At 40.8% G+C, this 21,484-nt stretch overlaps 1 protein-coding gene across 1 annotated transcript in view; it reads right to left on the bottom strand.

The window, feature by feature from the left end:
- The window catches only part of PKHD1 (PKHD1 ciliary IPT domain containing fibrocystin/polyductin), a 980,909-nt gene that overhangs the window by 485,386 nt on the left and 474,039 nt on the right, over positions 1–21,484 (bottom strand). The window contains exon 37 of the mRNA XM_030198735.1: positions 12,984–13,196. Within this exon, the coding sequence (XP_030054595.1) occupies positions 12,984–13,196 (213 nt within the window). The remainder of the gene's footprint in view (positions 1–12,983; positions 13,197–21,484) is intronic.

The following is a 21,484-nucleotide window of genomic DNA, read 5'->3' as shown; positions in this document are numbered from 1 at the left end:
AGAAACAGAGAAAAATGAAGGCAGGTAAAGACCATATGGCCTATCCAGTCTGTCAACTCATGCTTTTCACTCCATTAGGGATCCTATGTACTTGTCCCAAGCTTTCTTAAATTCCAGATACAGTTTTTGTCTCCTCCACTCCGCCTGGAGGCCGTTCCACAAATTCACCACACTTTCTATGAAGAAATATTTCCTGGGTCAATCCCCTTTCAGGCTCCCTCATTCCAAACTTGCCCTTATGAGCTCATGTGGATTATGAGATGTCTAGAATATGTACATAATTTTATTACACACAAACATTTTCAAGCAAAAAAAAAGATCATTGAGAGGGTATTTTGGGGGAAAGGGGTACTAAAGGTTAATGTATTGAAACAACATGCTGTTCACATGCATTAAATTGTGTGAACAGCACAAGTTTCCAATAAGTGATGTTATCCATATACCTTTTACTGAATAATCACTTGGGTGCATATTATCACAATATTAATTTGTTCATGTGACCTTATGATTGAAAATTAAGTTGGTTTGACTTGTTAGAAAGTTAGCAAGCAACCTTTTGAATAGGTTACTACCGAAAATTTACATGTAATCTTCCAAACATCAAAACTAAGGGTTAGAAAGCCAAATACTTTTGAAAACAGGATTGGACTGCTTAACTCAATTTGTTTTTCAACCAAAATGGAAAAGAATTATATATCAGCAGTGTCTCGCAATTTGAAATAAACTTTGTAGATTTTTTGAAAACTATCAATACTTAATAAATGAGAATCAGTGTCGTTAGCATTAAAATTTAACCCTGCTATAAAAGTTAATTCAGGTTTCATAATATACTGCCTTTTAGATGAACAATCAAGGCAGTTTACAAGTTAAATAAAATAGCAGCAGAGAGCAGGGAATTATAAATATAATAGGAAAGACAATCAGAAAGAGAAATTACTCTGCTGCAGGGTTCCAGGTCTTCACCCATTGCTATACCTGCCAATGCTGAACCAAAAGGATGGCAGGGAAGTTATCAGTGATCAAATACCCTTTGAAAAAGAAAGGTCTTCAGACCGGCTTTAAAATTCTGAATATGTTTTTCCTGATGACTTTTCTTGAATTTTTCTCCCTCCCCAACCCACCACCACCACCACCTCCTCCACTAAGAAGAAAACAATTATAAGAGAAATAATAAAGCAGTTCTGCCACATAATTCAGATCAGTTTTGGCAAAATGATCAGAAAACCTGGTTCTTTTAAACCGTATTCCTACTTAGATTGTAAGCTCTTTTCAGCAGGGACTGTCTCTTTGTATCAGGTGTTTAGCGCTGCGTGCATGTGGTAGCGCTATACAAATGCTGATAATAATAATACACCGGTAGACATATATGCATTTAAATTGTTGACAGAAAAAAAAATCAGGACTGGATCAGTTAGTAACTGTAATTTCCAATTGATTTCACTGAAAGAAAACGAAATCAAGAAGTAGGAATAGGCAAGGCCAAGAAGTTGGATTTCTCATAAGGAACTGTCAGCCAGCCTTTCCAGTGAAGCCCTGTAAGCCTGATTAAAGACATTGATAAATCTCCCTTTTGAGTAATCAATAAAACTTTTTGTTCAGCCTCTCAACATGGTGTCAGGGGCCATAATTATATTGTCAAAAACACAAGGCACCCTGGCTGACTGTGACTCTCTTCCAAACTGACACATGATTGGCAGGCAGTTTGTGGGTGGTGTGCACTGACTGGCAGTGGAGCTGGCTAAAGCCAAAGGCAACAATGAAATTTCCCAAAACACTGACCACCCGAGCACCAGGCTGCCACTCACAGGTAAGCTTGAGACCTCTTAGTCATATTAACATATCAAAGATAGTGCTTACTAAAAGATCTGAATTCAACCATAGCTGTGGAATATTTTCAACAATCCAGATTAAAAAAAAAATTGTGCACAGTTCTCTCTTCTGTGAGAGAACTGGGAATTTAAAAGACTGTTTGTTTAATGATTTCAGGCTGCGATGGAGTGATAAAGAATAACATTGACAAGCACTCCAATTTGTTCTATAGCATGGACCAAGCTAGTGTTAAATTAGAACCAGCACAAAATGTTCTTTTTGATGTTAAGCAATATAATGCCAGAAAATGCATGCTGTTCATTCGGTCTAATTTCCCAGGGTCATTCACTAAGTTCAGTGTTAAATCACGGATTACACAAATGGTTTCAATGAAGCCTAATTGTAGCCATGCACTGAGACTTTGCTTTACCAAGTTAAAACAATACTTATAAGACAATTTGAGTAATCCTGCTGAACAAATTAAGTGAATATGGGTTTCTTTCTACTGTCTCTCTGTCACAGAAAGATATTTGGACAAACCAGAGCTGTTTAAATATCGTAAACAAAAGTAATCAGTTTTAGCAATGTTGCTTTACTTTACAGATAGGTAATACTAATAGCGTCATAATTCTATAAATGCCTTCTGAAACAAGAGCTGCAAGCTGGACTTTTAGGGAACCTAGAGCCAAACCTTATTCAAAACTCTCCTGGAGGAAGCCTAGAACATTATGTGGAGAGGCATAATCGAATGGCACTGGCCATCTACATGGGCGGTCATCTATATGGCCGGCGCCACAAAGAGCAGTCCCGAACCGTATAATCAAAAAAGATGGCCGGCCAGCTTTTGTTTCGATAATACGGTTGGGACCGGCCAAATGTCAGAGATGGCGGGGTTTGAGATGGCCGGCATCGGATTTTGTCAATAATGGAAACCAATGCCAGCCATCTCAAACCTGGCCAAATCCAAGGCATTTGGTCATGAGAGGGGCCAGCATTTGTAGTGCACTGGTCCCCCTCACATGCCAGGACACCAACTGGGCACCCTAGGGGGCATTGCAGTGGACTTCAAAAATTGATCCCAGGTGCATACCTCCCTTACCTTGGGTGCTGAGCCCCCCAAATCCCCCCCAAAAAACCCACTCCCCACATCTCTACACCATTACCATAGCCCTTATGAGTGAAGGGGGGCAACTACATGTGGGTACATTGGGTTTTGGAGGTTTTTGAAGGACTTAACGTTTACCACCACAAGTGTAACAGGGGATGGGCCTGGGTCCACCTGCCTGAAGTGCACTGCACCCACTAAATACTGCTCCAGGGACCTACATATTGCTGTCAGGGAGCTGGGTATGACATTTGAGGCTGGCATAGAGGCTGGCAAAAAAATATCTATTTTTTTGGGGGGGGGGGGGTGGGAGGGGGTTGGTGACCACTGGGGGAGTAAGGGGAGGTCATCCCCGATTCCCTCCGGTAATCATTTGGTCAGTTGGGGCACCTTTTTGAAGCTTGGTCCTGAAAAAAAAGGGACCAAGTGAAGCTGGCGAAATGCTCATCAGGGCAGGCTTTCTTTTTTCCATTATCGGGCGAAGCCGGCCATCTCGTGACCACGCCCCCATCCCGCCCCTGTCCCGCCTTCACTACCCTACCAACATGCTCCCTTGAAGTTTGGCCGGCTCCGCGATGGAAAGCAGTTGGCGCCGGCCAAAATTGACTTTTGATTATACCGATTTGGCCGGGTTCAGGAGATCGCCGGCCATCTCCCGATTTGTATTGGAAGATGGCCGGCGATCTCCTTCGAAAATAAGCTGGATAGTAACACAGTAGATGATGGCAGAGAAAGACCTGTACAGTCCATCCAGTCTGTCCAACAAGATAAACTCATGTGCTACTTTATATGTATACCTGACCTTGATTTGTATCTGCCATTTTCAGGGCACAGACCGTAGAAGTCTGCCCAGCACTAGCCCTGCCTCCCAACTACTGGCGCTGCCACCCAATCTCTGCCAAGCTTCTGAGGATCCATTCCTTCTGAACAGGATTCCTTTATGTTTATCCCGCACATTTTTGAATTCCGTTACCGTTTTCATCTCCACCACCTCCCGCGGGAGGGCATTCCAAGTATCCACCACTCTCTCCGTGAAAAAATACTTCCTGACATTTTTCTTGAGTCTGCCCCCCTTCAATCTCATTTCACGTCCTTTAGTTCTACCGCCTTCCCATCTCCGGAAAAGGTTTGTTTGCAGAATAATACCTTTCAAATATTTGAAGGTTTGTATCATATCACCCCTGTTTCTCCTTTCCTCCAGGGTAAACATGTTCAGTCAGGTCAGCAAGTCTCTCCTAATACATCTTGTAATGCAAATCCCATACCACTTTTGTAGCTTTTCTTTGTACCGCTTCAATTCTTTTTAAATCCTTAGCAAGATATGGCCTCAAAAACTGAACACAATACTCCAAGTGGGGCCTCACCAACGACTTATACAGGGGCATCAACACCTCCTTTCTTCTGCTGATCACATCTCTCTCTATACAGCCTAGAAACCTTCTAGCTATAACCACCACCTTGTCACACTGTTTCGTCACCTTCAGATCTTCAGGTACTATCACCCCAAGATCCCTCTCCCTGTCTGTACATATCAGACTCTCACCACCTAACACATACGTCTACCATGGAGTTCTACTCCCTAAATGGATCACTTTGCATTTCTTTCCATTGAATTTTAATTGCCAAACATTAGACCATTCTTCTAGCTTCTGCAGATCCTTTTTCATGTTTTCAACTCCCTCCGGGGTGTCCACTCTGTTATAAATCTTGGTATCATCCGCAAAAGGCAAACTTTACCTTCTAACCCTCCGGCAATGCAACTCACAAATATATTGAACAGAATCGGCCCCAGCACCGATCCCTGAGGCACTCTACTGCTCACCTTTCCCTCATCCGAGTGAATTCCATTAACCACTACCCTCTGGCGTCTGTCCATCAACCAGGTCCTAATCAAGTTCACCACGTTGGGTCCTATCTTCAGCCTGTCAAGTTTATTCAAGAGCCTCCTGTGAGGAACCGTGTCAAAAGCTTTGATGAAATCTAAGTAGATTACATATATAGTACATCCTTGATTCAATTCACCCAGTCAAAGAATTCAGTGAGATTCGTTTGGCATGATTTACCTTTGGTAAAACCATGTTGTCTTGGATCTTGCAACTTATTGGCTTCCAGGAAATTCACTATCCTTTCCTTCAGCATCGCTTCCATTACTTTTCCAATAACCAAAATGAGGCTTACCGGCCTGTAGTTTCCAGCTTCTTCCCTATCACCACTTTTGTGAAGAGAGACCACATCGGCTCTTCTCCAATCCCACAGGACCTCTTCCGTCTCCAAGGATTTATTAATCAAATCTTTAAGAGGATCTACCAGAACCTCTCTGAGCTCCCTCAATATCCTGGGGTGGATTCCGTCCAGTCCCATGGCTTTGTCCACCTTTAGATTTTCAAGTTGTTCATACACACTCTCTTCTGTGAATGGTGCTATATCTGCTCCATTCTCAAATGTACTATTGCCGGTCAATCGTGGTCCTTCTCCAGGATTTTCTTCAGTGAAAACAGAACAAAAGTGTTTAGCAAATTTGCTTTTTTCTTCCTCATTATTCACATAGTGGTTCGTAGCATCTTTCAGTCTCACAATTCCATTTTTAGTCTTCCGCCTTTCACTAATATATCTGAAGAAATTTTTGTCGCCCCCTCCTTACATTTCTAGTCATTTGTTCTTCCGCTTGCGCTTTTGTCAGATGTCTTTCTCTCTCTTGACTTCTTTCAGTTTCATCCGGCATTCCTCTCTGTGTTCCTCTTCTTGAGTTTTTCTGTATTTCATGAACGCCAACTCTTTAGCTTTTATTTTCTCAGCCACTTGCTTAGAGAACCATATTAGTTTCCTTTTTCTCTTGCTTTTATTTACTCTCCTTACATAAATGTTTGTGGCCATATTTATAGCTTCTTTCAACCTGAACCACTGCCCTTCCACTTCTCAATCTTTTCTCTCCCTTTCCAAATGTAGGAAGTACTTCAGAAAAAGCTATTATTTGTACCAAAGGTTTTAACACCTCTATCCAGCTGCTGAAAATCTCTCTGAACTGCAAGTGAGGTATTACTGGACAAGTCATTTGTTCCCAGGTGGATAACAACATCAGTGTTTGACTCCTTAGTTTCTTCTCTGATTATAGAGATTATTTGCTTGGTACTCCTGGTAGCTGAGGAGCCTGGAAGGCATTTCAATTTGCATGGCCCCTTGAACTGTGTTTCAAAGTTAATGCCTCTGATAATGGAATCCCCTAGTAGCAACATTTTCCTGATATGCTTTGAGGGGGTGTCTTTTCTCTTTGGGTACTTTCATATCTTTTTGTTCCACCTTCAATTATTTTGTTCCACCTCAGTTCTATTTTCAGGGACATCACAGTGCTGTAATGGAGCAAAAGAATTCTGTAGGGGCAACACTTGTGAGGGCGGATGCTTCTGTGCCACATAGCATGGTCTACCTGAGCCTACCGTGAACCATCTACTCTTAGGTGGTTTTATCCTTTGAGGCAGTGGTGAGAAGTTGTTATGATTCTGTGCAGACATAGAAGTCCCAGTGAGTCAGCCAAGTGCTGTATCAAAAAATGTTCTCTAGGTGTGACAGAATATTAGTGGGCAGAATATTAGTGGAAAGAAGATATTAGTCAAAGAAGATTGGAAGAGAAAAAGAAAACTTCTGGAAGCCATAATTTTAAGACTCTGCAGACTCTTAGATACTCAACAGATGTAGATTGCTCCCTAGCTTGTTGCAAGGTAGTAAGAACTTACCTAGTGTATCCCTTTCGTCTCAGCATCAACTTTTCAGGAGTCCAGATATAAAGCCAAAGCTATGTAAGGGGGCAATTGTAAAGTGTGAAAGGGTTAAAGCATGCTGTCTATAGTCAGTATTGGACCACAGGAAGACAAGAAAGCTGACAGTTCTGTGATTTCTGAAGAGAAACACAGGCTGACACTTAAGAAAACAAAACATCACACAGAACAGTTGAATTTCCAACAAGAGGCCTCCTTGGGACCCCTCTCCAAAGTTCTGCCATACTCCAAAGTTTCCCAAGAGGAAGAGCAGCATGCAGGGCAGTGCTATGTAGCTCCTTACTGAAAAACACATTTGGAGTAGCACAGACCTATTGAACTACTTCTGGCAGAAATGCCATTAAAAACTGCCTGCTGCAACCAGGTTCTGCTGGAAGACACTGAGAGGAAAACACAGCAGAAGGAAAGATAAAAACTTCACAACACAGGCATAGTGACCGCTAGAGTACCCTCTTCCCCAGGCTTCCCCTGGAAGGGACTTAGGGCAGCTTTGGGAGGAAAACTAGAGAAGGAAGGGCAGAATAAGAGCAAGTCAAGATCAAATCCTTCCACTGAGCACGGACTGACAGATAGCAAGAAAAAATACTCACCAAAGAAGCTTCCATATGCTTCCACTTCTCAGATAGCTGGTTTGATTTTTTTCTCTCTCTAGTCTTTCCTCTGCTTCCAGACTGACAAGGGTGTCAAGGAGAGTGGGGGGAGGGGAAGGGATCCAGAGCATCTTGGTGTTCCCAAAAGTGCTAAATGCCTTTTCACCCCCTGCTCAACTGGAACTCAGTCAGCTGGGCAAGGAACATGTCTCAAGAGACCAAACTAGGAGCTGCACCAAGAACCATCTTACACTAGATGGAGATAGAGAAATATTGATTTGTCAGAGCTGCACAGTGTCCTATAGGGCAAAGCTATCACCATATCAGCCAAAAATCATCACACTGGTCCCAGTGCATAGTAGAAATCCTTAAAGCCAGTGTAGCTCCCCGACAAGAAGCCCCCTTGTTTTGCTTCTGCCTCAGGGAGGACTTGCAATCAAGACCAAAAAAAATTTGTTCTTTCTGTCTTGTAGTCAGACACAAAAATGGTGACAGCTCGAATAAATGCTCACAGACTGAACCGGCTCTAAGGTGACATCAAAGAAGAGGAACCAATAGGAAAGCACAGAAAATTTATTTTTATTACATTTGTATCCCGCGCTTTCTCACTCATGGCAGGCTCAATGCGGTGGGCAATGGAGGGTTAAGTGACTTGCCCAGAGTCACAAGGAGCTGCCTGTGCCAGGAATCAAACTCAATTCCTCAGGACCAAAGTCCACCACCCTAACCACTCCTCCACTCAAATGACATCAAAGTTAATAGAATGCCTCCCATTCTAATGGCACAAAAACTGAATATTAGGGCAAATTAATGGTTTTTCAGCTGCATCCTCACAACTATAAAATTACAAGTTCTTGATATCCAGTCCAAATTCAATTAACACTTAATAGAACTTCTTTTCACACCAGAGGCCCCCATTGCAATACCAGACAGTTGTAGATATAGATCCCCACTGAATATGAAGTAGTTGTTTTTCAACACCAATTCTGCCAGTTGTAGAAGAAAAGTAGTGGGTACAGGGACAGGTCTACTTAGTAAATCCAAAATTTCAACCAGGACCTTAATGACTTCATCTTGTAGAATAACTGTGTACAGGGACTGAACATCTAGAGTAAGTAGCAGTGCTGATGGAGGAACATCCTGTAAATTATCAATCTTATTGAGGAAATGAGTAGTGTCCCTGATGTATGATAAATTGGAAGGGACCATATGAGCTAAAAGATAATCCAAATATTTGCAAGAACGTTCCAACAATGAATCACGAGCAGATACAATGGGGTATCCAGGGGGATGAACCAAAGTTTTAGGAATTTTTGGAAGAAGATAAAATATGGGAATTTTGGCTTTCCTGTAATTCAAAAATGAAAATTAATTTTTAGTCAGGAACCCTTGATGTAAAGCAGGAGGGATTGTATCATTGATCTGTTGAAGGAGATCATCAGTAGGGTCAATTGCCAACTTCCGATATACCATTTCATAAGATAGTTGGTGAGTTGCCGCCGCTAGATAATCCTGTTTATGCATAAGAACCACTGCACCCCCTTTGTCTGCACAATAAATAATTATATTAGGATCATTAACTAGAGACTTAACTACACCTCTTTCTTGTGTAGGCAAATTATAATGAAAAACAGGGTGAGTGTCTTCCAGAGATTTTAATTCCAAGAGAACATGTCTATAAAAAAGGGGGTGCAGTGGTTCTTTTGCATAAACAGGATTATCTAGTGGAGGCCATGGCCCCCCTTGCATACATAGGAAGTTATGTCAGAGGGGTGGAACGCAGCAGATGGAAGGATCCAGTGCTGCTCCAGACTTTCCACACTGCCTGAAAGCCTGTCAAGTCCAATTTAAGACAGGCTAAATCTGTTTTTTTTTTTTTTTTAAATTGTTGTTGTTTTGATGGCTAGGTTGCCAGTGATTGTCATTGCTGTGGCCCCTGTGTTTGGGCATTAGTCCTACTTGTGGTTTTTTGTCTTGCTTAGCAGGTACCATTTTATGAGGGCAGAGTGGCTCTGTTTTGTGTATTGGAGTATTGTGTTCAGTTTTGGAGGCCGTATCTTGCTAAGGATGTAAAAAGAATTGAGGCGGTGCAAAAAAAGCTACAAAAATGGTATGGGATTTGCGTTACAAGACATATAAGGAAAGACTTGCTGACCTGAGCATGTATTCCCTGGAAGAAAGGAGAAACAGGGGTGAAATGATAGATGTTCAACTATTTGAAAAGTATCAGTCCACAAATAAATCTTTTCCAGAGACAGGAAGGCGGTAGAACTAGAGGACAAGAAATGAGGTTGAAGGGAGGCAGACTTAAGAAAAATGTCAGGAAGTATTTTTTCACAGAGAGAGTGGTGGATACTTGGAATGCCCTCCCGCAGGAGGTGGTGGAGATTAAAACTGTAACGGAATTCAAAAATGTGTGGGATAAACATAAAGGAATCCTGTTCAGAAGGAATGGATCCTCAGAAGCTTAGCAGAGATTGGGTGGCAGCACTGGTGTTTGGGAGGTGGGGCAAGTGCTGGGCAGACTTCTACTGTCTATGCCCCGAAAATGGCAAGGATAAATCAAGGTCAGGTATACATATAAAGTAGCATATATGAGTTTATCTTGTTGGGCAGATAGGATGGACCGTACAGGTCTTTATCTGTCGTCATCATCTACTATGTTGTGGCATTTATTGCCAACTGATGCTTGAAGCCATACTTAAAAAAGTACTGTGGCACAGTGGGTCAAAAACATGAGGAATCTTGAGCAAAATAAGGAGTCTTTAAAGTGATTCTCCCAGAGCTCCTCTCCTATATTGCCATTTTGTTGGTGTTCACCAGCACCCCTATAAGAATTCTAATTCAATTATTAAAAGCTAAAGTAAATGAATGAGTCTTCACCAACTTATAAAACTGTCAGTCGTACTCCTAGTATATGTGAAGTAGAAGAGCATTCCAGTACTGATGCTTTCAACAGACAAAGCTCTTGAGAGCACCCAAACATTATGCATCTTTGCTATAAATTAAAGCTTTAATATGTTACATTTGGACAATTGCAAGCACTGAGAAGACTGATACATGCTGACAAGTGCATCAAGTTCAGAACTAGATAACTGGTGAATGATCTTAAAAGTTATACATAACCACTTAAACATAATTTTATATTTAATCTGCAGCCAGTGTAGGGTGATTATCATAAACTTGATGTGGTCAGAAAATTGAAGGCTACCAATTACACAGGCTATAGCATTATGCACAAGTTGCAGCAATTTAATTAACCTCTGGCAAACCCATATACATAATAGGACCAATATTTAGCCAACGGCAATCAACGTTTTGCTGACTTCTGGCAGCAGCGTTATATCCAGAAATTCAAAGCCGGGTCATTTCTGAGCTCTGATATTGAATTTCCGTGTATACAGAGCTGGCGAACACATAGCTGGTTAAGTGCGATATCCATCACTTAACCAGCTATGAAGAACTACAATCCTATTTTATGCAGTTATCGACTCTACCCCTAAAATAGCCAGTTTTGGCTTTGGCGCTAACTGGGCATTTTCATCTGCACTATCCAGTTAAATGCCACTGAAAATGTCCGGTTAACCCCAGACAGGTGATTTAAACAGCCAGGAGCCTTGTGGCACCCCTCTGTACACAACTTGCCATGATTATACCTCTTCAGAAGTATAAATGCATCCAGTGCATTTTTCTAGCAAAAAAGCTGCCAGTACTCTAATGCCAGGCCATTCTTCAGGGGTGGGGTGATCACTAAGGGACCCATCCCACAATAGTCAGGCCCCCTGCAACCAGTCACAGAATCCATGACAAGGCAGAATTGGTGTGTAGAGCCTGAGCTCATTCATTAAAACTTGGGGACCATGGATCAATTTTAGCAGACAATGGAAAAGGTGCCGGTACTCAGTACCCCTCAAAAAAAAGCCTTGAATGCATCTATACTCCCTTCTAAATATGACCAAAACCAAGCAGTGCCCCTAGTCCCACCTAGCTCTAAAAGATCAAGCAAGATTTAATGTATCAAAAGGGGCAAAAATATCCCTATATGGCAGCAAAGAGGTCTTGTCCTTAGTATTTAACCCCTGGAATAAAGTATTCATTATAGACACAACTAATGTAATGTAACATAATTCTTGTATCCCACTAACTTCCACAAAACAGTGGTTCAAAACGGATAACAAAAAAGAAAGAAAAAAAAAAGAAAAAAAATTCAGCAAACAGTTAAACCAATTTTTAAAAAAATAGCTAAGTTTTCAAGTTTTTACAAAAAGAATAATGTCCAGGTCAGAATCCATGTTGCCAGTCATTAAGTTATCTAATAATCACATAATTATCAAGCTAAAACTAAACTACTTGCTTGATCACATTCCCTAAAAAAGGAAGAGAAGAGATTAGGCAATAATTAGCACAATCAGATAAGAACCAGAGGGATTCTTCAAAATAGGCCTAACCATAGCCTGCTTCAAGGATACAGTACTTGAGGATGCCTGAAAAAAGTGAAGAACATAATAAATCATGAAGAAAATCATTCACCAAATTATTTTTTAAAAGTAAGCAAACTCGTCAGGAGATGGACATTGTAAAATATTTATTGAGAGAGGCATCCTTACTAGCTCTCTTACAATGGTAAATAATTCCTTAGGTAAAGAAAATGCTGCTTGGATCTTAGAAGTAAAATACACTGCAGTCGGACTACCTGTGGAGAGTGAAGGAATAATAAATAGAAATAATGTTTTTTTTCCTCTCTATCAACATGCAGATGGCCTGTGATGTCGCAAGTCTCACAACTAATGCATAGACTGTATTTGGACCACAGCTTCTACCTCTGACATTCCCTCCATGGTGGCCGGTTGTTGGAGTAAAGGCATGGCAACCCATGCACCCTGCTACCAGACTCTGTGATGGTAACAGTATGGTGCTTCCTCTGGCATTGCACTTTCTTCTTCTCTAGATAAGAAACCAATATAGAGTACCTGAGCCATGAAAATAAGCATCACAAAGCCAACATTTCCTTGCACAAGGTGTCCCAACCAAGAGCTTACATTTCTCATAGACAACCTTTGTAGTGGTTTTAGTCACTGAAGATAACTTGTCTAGCCTCAGCTTGGACTCGAACATTTACTTTTATGGACTGACCTGTCCAGGCTTTGGCTTTGAATATCTGGTTATTTTTTAGCTGGCTAACATATAGCCACTTAAGTTGATATTCAGCACTTATACGGCCATGAGCTAGAGCATAAAAATAGAAGAGACTGTTATGCTGTCCTATTTATGCGCTAAACCTGGCCATTTAAGGATTGAATATCAGTACTTAAACAGCTAAGTGCTGACTCCATCCACGGAATGCCCCAACATAGGGCCCTATTTACTAAGGTGTGTTAGCATTTTAACGCACCTACAATTAGAGCGTACACACTAACTGTGTAGGTGCCTATAGAGATAGTGTAGGCATTTACATGGTTAGTGTGTATTAAAAATGCTAATGTGCCTATAATGCAGCTTAGTAAACAGGGTCCATAGTCAGCTTTGAGTTCAGTACAAACCGTGAATTTCAGCAACACTTTAGCCGCTTAAGTGTCGCTGGAAATTAGCAGCTTGCCCCAACCAAGCAATTTGACTGGTCAGCAGCTGGCTAAATCATTTTTGACTATCGGCCCCTATAAACTTAAAGTAGTAAATAATTGTGTTCATACTTGTTAATGAACTTACCATGGATGGATAGAGTTGCATTCCTCACAGCTATAAATTTGACTCCATATGGATAAACGGGTACAGAATAAGAACTTCCATAGAGGTGGATTTGTACTTTTCCATGAAAAGGCTGAAGTGGGGATCCCACCTGGAGCTCACCACCTTCTGATATTAGTATATAATGGGCATGTAAACAAATGGGTCCAGGTTCAATGAAGATCAGTTTGCCTCCTGAAACAACATCATAATAGAATATGCATCCTATAAGATTTGGAATATCATTGATGATCTTAATTATTATGTTATCATATTCAATCAATTAAAACTATTCTAGTCTTTTGATTTTTCTTTAACCACTCCTATCAAGGGGTAATTCTATAAAGTAGGTACTAACATTTATGCACCACTTCTGCATGTAAATGTTTAGAAAGCTAGCATATGTGCATGTGTGTGCATATTTGCATATGCAAGCTGGATGTGTACCTAATCACTACTGTATAGTTATGGACATATCTCTGATAATATGTGTCTTGCAGACAGAAGGAAAAGCAAAAGCTTCATAAATAACTTATAGAACACTATGTTAAAAGTGTATCTTTGGGATTCTATAGCCGGTGTAAACTTAATTTTGAAAATAACTGTCACTGACGCGAGTCATTAATCTAGTACAGCTAAAAAAAAAAGTGTCCAACAAACTGCACTAGCAGAAAGTGGATTGTTCAGTCTGATAAAAAGTTCTTTCGAATCAGGTCAGGTTGCAATATTACTGATGTCTTCTGATGGGGTCTGCAGATTTTGATCAAGGTAATCGCTGAACACTTGACTTCTGTATAGCAAAGAGTATTTTATCATCATTATTGTCATTATCATCTGCATTAGAAGTAGTTGAGTCCAATTCATCACTTGCATCTTCATCTTTATCTTTGTTATCATCATCATGCTATCCAATTACAGAGAAGGCTTTCACGAAGTTGGAATCATTCATTGTCTGCTGTTGATCTAACAGTTTTTCATCTGATGGCAAATTCTGTTTCAATATCTTCGAGAACTGATGCAAGAACATCAGATGTGTGGAAACCCTTCCCTTTTAAGGTCAGGCAAACAGACTTCTTCTCTAAAGCTTAATCAGTCCAGTGAACAGTCACCCCAATGTTAAATTTTCCATGGGATGACCAGCTGACTGTTGAGATACAGACATGTTTGTTCACAAAGAATTGCTAAAAACATCAACTTCATCCCTGCTTTAAAGTGACTCAGCTCATCACTGTTCAGTTTGGCTGGAGAGCAGTAATCAGTTCAACACAAATGGGCAACTCCACTATTTTCCACCTTCTTGACTTAGGGCCTCTTTTACAAAGCTGCCCTACCGATTCTAGGTGTGGCAAATAAGAGGAAGCCCATTCAGTTCCTATGGGCTTCCTATCATTTGCTGTGTGGGAATCACTATTGCAGCTTTGTAAAAGAAGCCCTTAATTTGTTTGAATGGTTTAATCCTTACTACATTTATTATGCACACTTTTTTCCTATATGCTATATATAAACAGCTTGAACGCTGGGAACATAATAAATTGAGATTACACTTCCCTCCCTAGTCTACTAGTTTTATCCCACGCAGCCCCAATGAAAGGTACAGACCTCTCGTTAGATTTTCCAGCGTTAAGGCAATCAGAAAAGGTTAGTGCATCTCATTACAATAGGGTTTCTACACAATTTGCTCATCTGCATTCCGTTTTCGTTAGCTGCTACCGTCGTCGGAAAAAAGTCTTTAGTGCATGCCAGGGTTTACTACTTGCTCGTTAATGGCTCGTTAAGTTTAGTGCATCTGGCCCTGAGTAGCTGATCACTGGAGGGATTAAGGCATGGCCTTTCCTTAATCCCCCAGTGGTTACTGTCCCCCTCCCTCACCCCTGAAAGGGACACAGGAAAACAGAAACAAGGCTCCAATACAATATCAGGTATTGTGGGCATTCTGAGCACAGCAGCAAGCAGGTCAGAACGGTAACCTAGTGATCAGTGCAGTGGAGTAAACCAGGTGACCCAGGTTCAAATCTCACTTCAACTCTCTTTTTTTTTTTTACCTTTAAATTATGAGCTCTCCAGAAACAGAGATATACCTACTGTACCTAAATATTAAAGACATCTGCAAGCCTGAAGGTTATTGAGGTGGTGCACATTCAGGTACAGAAGCTATTTCCCTATCGCTGAAGAGCTCACCATTTCAGAATGGCAGTTGAATATGAACCTGGGTGCACTGGATTATAGTCCACTGCACTGACTACTAGGTTGTCCCTCTGCTCTGCAAGGACATCTGTGTGGCCATTTTTGTACATATGCTGCCAGACAGATGCCTTGTTCCTCGTTTTTCCTTTTTTGGTTTTCATAATTTGGACATTTTATTTTGGAAAATGGCTGTTCATTTTGAATGTTCTCATTTGTGTTCAAACAGGAACCCCCCAACAGTTTTCCTGTTCAGAAATGGCTGTGAGATGGACAGTTGTTTTGGACATTATGACCAGGATGTCCCAATCCTGACCTGGATGGGGGTAATTTTATAAATGAACACCTCCATTTAGGTGTCCCAATGCTGCTGGAACCTATCCTGTAACAGCATCTTGGTACCCAGATTCTGTAACAGTTACACCAGCCATTAATCTAAATGTGGTAAGGGTGCATGTAATTTACTGTATTCTGTAAGTTGCAAATATAAGTGGCAGCCCTACCTATGCTCTGCCCATGTGAATGCCCCTTTGTATTCAGTCTTTATGCTACTTACTCGTGCTCTTCAATTTGCTGTCACTTTCACGCGTAAGTTCTGGTTTTCTGTACGTTTTTGTGCCCCAGTAGTGAGTAACTGTGTGCGCCCTGTTATAGAATTGCCCTTAATGTGGCCTTATTACTAACATGTGGTAAGCAGTTACTGTGTGAATTAGCATACAGTAGCTTTTACTGAATAGCTGTGACACTGCATACTAATTTGCTGTGTCAGAGGCTGGGATATGGAGGAGAAAGACAGATTAGGAGGATGAACAGCAACTTACAGTTAAAGCATGGTTAGTTACAGGGCAGTCACCCCTGCACTTACTGCTGACCTGGGATCAAATAATGCCTCTAACCCTTAGTAGTAGTCAGGAATGCTGAGAGACACAGCCAGGCCCAGGGCAGAGCCACCGCAGCCCTCCACTTCCCCCACTTGGGCCACCACTGGCCCACTCCTCCACCCCCACTCAGGCAGCTGCCACCCCCTTACCTTTCTGCGTCTGCTACTCCCTCAGTCTGTTACTCTCCTACTCCTGTGTTCCAGGACCCAGTTTATCATGTTAACTCAATCACACGGGTTCCAACACACAGGAGCAGGAAAAGACAGACCACAATGCCAGGCTCCCCTTGGAGGCCAGGCCCGGGGAATCTTGCGGTAAAGTCTCATGCGGTAACCGGGCGGTAATGACCTATGCACGTCAAATGCCACTTGGTGCATGTCTGATATGCGTGTCTGAAAATAAAAATTATTTTTTGGCCGCACGAATCGGATGTACGCCAAAAATGAAATTATCGCAAAAGCCACACTGTAGCCGAGCAATAACTCCATTTTGGCGTTTGTTGGGTGCATGTACATGCTTACTCAGCTTATTAAAAGGGCCCCCAAGGGTCGTAACCCATCTTTTACTGCTAATACTCATAATTATTTCATCTTGCACATCTTAAACACTAAGTAGTCTAACACTGCAAAGTATCTCTTTTAAACAGAACTGGCTATCCTATTATTTTGCTCACAGCTTATTATCATGATCAGATTTCATGACTAGCTATAACAATGTTATTCAGTTAATAAAAAGATTCCTTATACTGATGTAGATAGGGTATAAACGTCAACTTAACAAAATGAATTCCTGTTTCTGTAGCATCTGCTTATAGGACCCTGCTAATATTGGTGGATGACTATAACTGAACACTAGTCTACATTAAGGGGTCCTTTTACTAAGGTGTGCTAACAGATTTAGCACATGCTAAATTATAACATGCCCATAGGGATATAATGGGCTTCTTAGTGTACTCAAAATCCATCAGTGCACCTTAGTAAAAGGACTCCTGAATGTTGACAGAGACGTCCTTTGCAGCAAGTAGGATCAAACCTCTTTCGATTTTGGGGGGGCTGTACTCCTAAGAAGCTCAATTTGACTTCTTTTTATGTTTATGAACATGTCTTAAACAACCTTTGGGAATTGGAAGGTCAAAATAAACCAACACACATAACCTGGTTAGAGGAGATCAGGTGTAAGAAGTGTAAATTATAGTTTTTCACTCTGATATTTTGAGATGCTGGGATATTGTTTGCTTCATTGCTGAAAAAGAACCAGAGACAACTGCTATATCAACTGCTTTAAATACAATCAAGCAACTCTCTTATTCTTTTCCTTTTTTCACTTGATTCTGAAGTGCTAAAAATATGAACAGTTCCAATTCTGTACATCTTCAATAAAGCAGGAGACTAATGCTACGGAGTATTATGCATAGAAAAGGCCAGCCGTTGCTTTATGGAGATAGAGAATAGTAATAGGTGCTATTTCAAGTTATAGTTTTAATGCTTTACATAATGAGAAGGAAAAAATTGCCGGCGGACAAAACTGCTCTGCTTCTCATGGCTTATTTTTTTAAGCATTATAAGCACACTACCTTTGTCTACTTAGATTTAAAAGGCAAACCAATTAAAATCATAATGGTACCATGAAGACATTATGTTAATATATAGCTTGGCATATTGGTTTTTGACCTCTGCAGATTTTCTTTCACCATTTGTGGATTAGAGTGCAGTTAAGCCCCTATTTACTAAGGGTAGATAGTCAGCAGAATTTAACTGGGTTAAATTCCTAAACAGTTAAATCCTGTTGTCTGGCGTGCTGATGATATTCAGAAGCACTTAACTGGTTACAGCTGGGGCAGTTTGGAATGGAGAGTCGGGGCAGGGCTGAGACTTACTTGGTTAGAAAGGGTTTTCAGACTGCTAACCAGGTAAATGCATGGATAAAATGAGGACAGAAGTCCTGACTTTATGCAAGCAGTTATCTGGTCACTGGTCTGAATATCATCTGGCATCCAGATAACTTCCAGGACTACCTATGGCCCCAATATTCAATGCATGTGCCTAGACTAGGTTTGACATTGAATATCTGAGTCAGATTCAACCCGAGGCTGTCAGCACCATTACATTCACTGATCATTGTGGACTGAATTATGGGGGGTAAGTTGCATTGGCTGTTTGATACAGGAATTGTTGGCTGCAATAACTGTTAGTACACACTAAGGGCTAGACTCTATATATAGTGCCTAAAGAACTGGTGCCGAAAAAAGCATTATTCTATAAGCTGCGCTTAAAGTTAGGCACAGTTTATAGAATAGCGCTTCTTCCTGGGAATCATGCCTAACTTTAGTCATGGCCATTTACACCACTGAAATGTGGCGCAAATGTATGTGACTACATTAGGCACGTATCCCTGTTATTCTATACTAACGTGCATTGATTTTAGGAATGCCCCAGTTATGCCCATGCCCCTCCCATTTCCGCACCCCCTTTTTCAGATTTTAGTTGCAGATCCCACACCTACCTTCATGTGTGTAAATGCCAATTAAATCTAATTAGTGCCAATAATTAAGAACTTAAAAACATAAGCATTTCCATACTGGGACAGATCAAAGGTTCATCAAGCCCAGTATCCTGTTTCCAACAGTGGCCAATCCAGGTCACAAGTACCTGGCAAGATCCCAGACATCAAAACAGATTTTGTGCTGCTTACCCTAGAATATGCAGTGGATTTTCCCAAGTCCATCTTAATAATGGCTTATGGACTTTTCTTTTAGGAAATTATCCAAACCTTTTTTAAACCCTGCTAAGATAAGTCTTTTGCTACATTCTCTGGCAATGAATTCCAGAGTTTAATTACTCGCTGAGTGAAGAAATATTTTCTCCAATTCGTTTTAAATTTACTATGCTTCTTTGCGTGCCCCCTATCCTAGTATTTTTGGAAAGAGTAAACAAGCGATTCACATCTGCCTGTTCCACTCCACTCAGTATTTCATAAACCTCTATCATATCATGGGAGTAAAAGACAAGAAGCAGGGGATGGAATGAATAATAGGGAAGGAACTAGGGATGGTGAGATGATTAAAGGCAGATGAAAGTAGTTGTAGACTGGAGTACAAAAGATGAAAATGGGAAACTAGGGAGTGGATAAGTTCAAGTTCAATTTTATTTGATTACTAGTAAAAAAGGCCCGTTTCTGACACAAATGAAATGGGCGCTAGCAAGGTTTTCCTCGGAGTGTGTATGTTTGAGAGAGTGTATGTGAGAGTGACTGTGTGTGAGACAGAGAGTGAATGTGCGAGTGTGTGTGTGTTTGAGAGAGTGAGTCTGGGTGCGAGTGTGTCTCAGAGAGAGAGTGTGTGTGTGTGAAAATGAGTGTGTGGAAGTGCGTATGTGAGACACAGTGTGAGAAAGAGAGAGTGTGTTTCACACAGATACAGTGTGTGCGAGAGAGAGAGTGTGTGTGAGACACAGACTCTCTGTGAGACTGAGTGTATGAGACCAAGAGTGTGTGAGTGACTGTGTGACACAGAGAGTGAATGTGATACAGTGTGAGACATAGAGTGTGTGAGAGACAGTGTGTGAGAGTGAGAGAGAGAGAGAGTGTGTGTGTGACAGAGATGCCCCCTCCCTCTCTCTGGTGTCAGCCCCCCCTCCCCCCCTCTCTGGTGTCTGAGCATTACTGTGCAGGATGCTGAGCTCTGGCTGTGCTTCAAGGAACTGACCAATCCTATTTAACAGAATGCACCTCCAACATTCTGAAGCCGAGAAACCTCGTGTGGATGGTCACTTCTGCTTGTGACGAACCCGGAAGTACATGATGTCAATTCAGGAGATGGATACTGAGAGCAGAAATGCCTCAGCCATGCAGTCAGCTTCAGAATGTTGGAGGTGCGTTTTATTATATAGGATAGGATACTGCCTACATTTATAAACTAACTAAGTGGTTTACAATGTATTAGATAATTGAGAAGGAATGCTGTACAAAAAATACATACAATATGGCACTACACTATACAAAAAGAAAAGGGTAGCAAAATGAATGCAATATAATATGAGAGGAATGGGGGAGGAAAACATAATAGGTAACTGTAGGAGCAATGAATCTGAATCTTAGCCTGATAATACATGGCAAAAGGAGAGGAGCAAATGAGGAATTACTTGGTCCCAGAGTTTGTAAAAGCTCTGGAAAAAATTTTTTTTTAAGCATTAAGAAGGGCTTTAAATTAATCAATAGAAAGCTCTAATCATCCTCTTTATCTAAGGAGGAATGCTGTTCCAGAGCATTGGAGCAGAAATGCTAAAACAAGATAGTCTAGTTGGGTTCAAATAAATCTGATGAATAGAGGGGATGATCAGCAGATGATTTTGTGAAGAGTGAAGTGTTCTATGAGGGGAATATGATATGAGAAGACTGACTAGAAATAAAGGATGACCTAAACTTGAAGATTGAATGTGGTGAATTATACCAGGGTCTTGACGGGAAGTCTGTAAGCCACTGGAAACCAGTTTGGAAAAGGAAATTGATATTATCAGATTTTTTTAATCCCAAGAGTAAGTTGATGACCGTGTTTTGTTTAAATTGCAGAGTTCAGTGTGTATGGGGCTCAAGATAAAGAGGGTTGCAGCAGTCCAACTTTGAGATGACAAGAGCCAGGAGAAGAATAAAGAGAGAAGAGGGCTCAAGCATGGAGTGATTTGATCAAATCTATTGTTAAAATGCCAATTATTGTCACTAATTGGCTCATTATTCAATTAAAATGCACACGCTAATTGGACGCGCACCCAAATTTGAATTTGCATGCACAATTTTAGATGACTTTTATAGAATTAGCGGATAACTGTGATGTTAAAGAGATAGAGGGCAAGTCCATAAAAAGACACTTATGAAAAGTTCTGGTTATGGCACCTATTTTAAACCTATTTTATAAAGAAACATAGGTGCCCACTTTTCTTTATAGAATACTAGCTCAAGCGGTCAACAACAAGCTTACCTGTGGGAATCCCCTGGTCCATCAGTAACATAGTAGATGACAGCAGATAATGAATTGCATGGCCAATCTAGTCTACCCAACAAGATTAACTTCTAGTATATGATATGATATGATATGATAACATATGAATACTTGATCTTGAGCTGTCCTTGTCATTTTCAGGGCACAGATCATAGAAGTATGCTTGGCACTGAATGTTTGGCACCTGATGCATCCACCTGAAGAAGGAAGGTGTTGGCAGGTGGGGCATTCCTCCCTTTCCTCCAGTAAGAAATGAAAAAGCAGAGTGACTGTGAACAAGGTTGACTAAAACTATTTAACAAGTTTATTCAATGTATACAACTTTTCTAACAACTTTTCTAATAGTAACAATAATACATTAAACTCTATGAACATATCTATTATAAAGAACTATAAATATATATCATGCAGTTTGTTTCTATGACGCA

This window comes from Microcaecilia unicolor, chromosome 3, assembly GCF_901765095.1.
Source record: "Microcaecilia unicolor chromosome 3, aMicUni1.1, whole genome shotgun sequence".
In the NCBI taxonomy this organism is placed as follows: Eukaryota; Metazoa; Chordata; class Amphibia; order Gymnophiona; family Siphonopidae; genus Microcaecilia; species Microcaecilia unicolor.
Note: the sequence above shows the minus strand (reverse complement) of the source record. Positions and strands in the feature narration are given on the sequence as shown.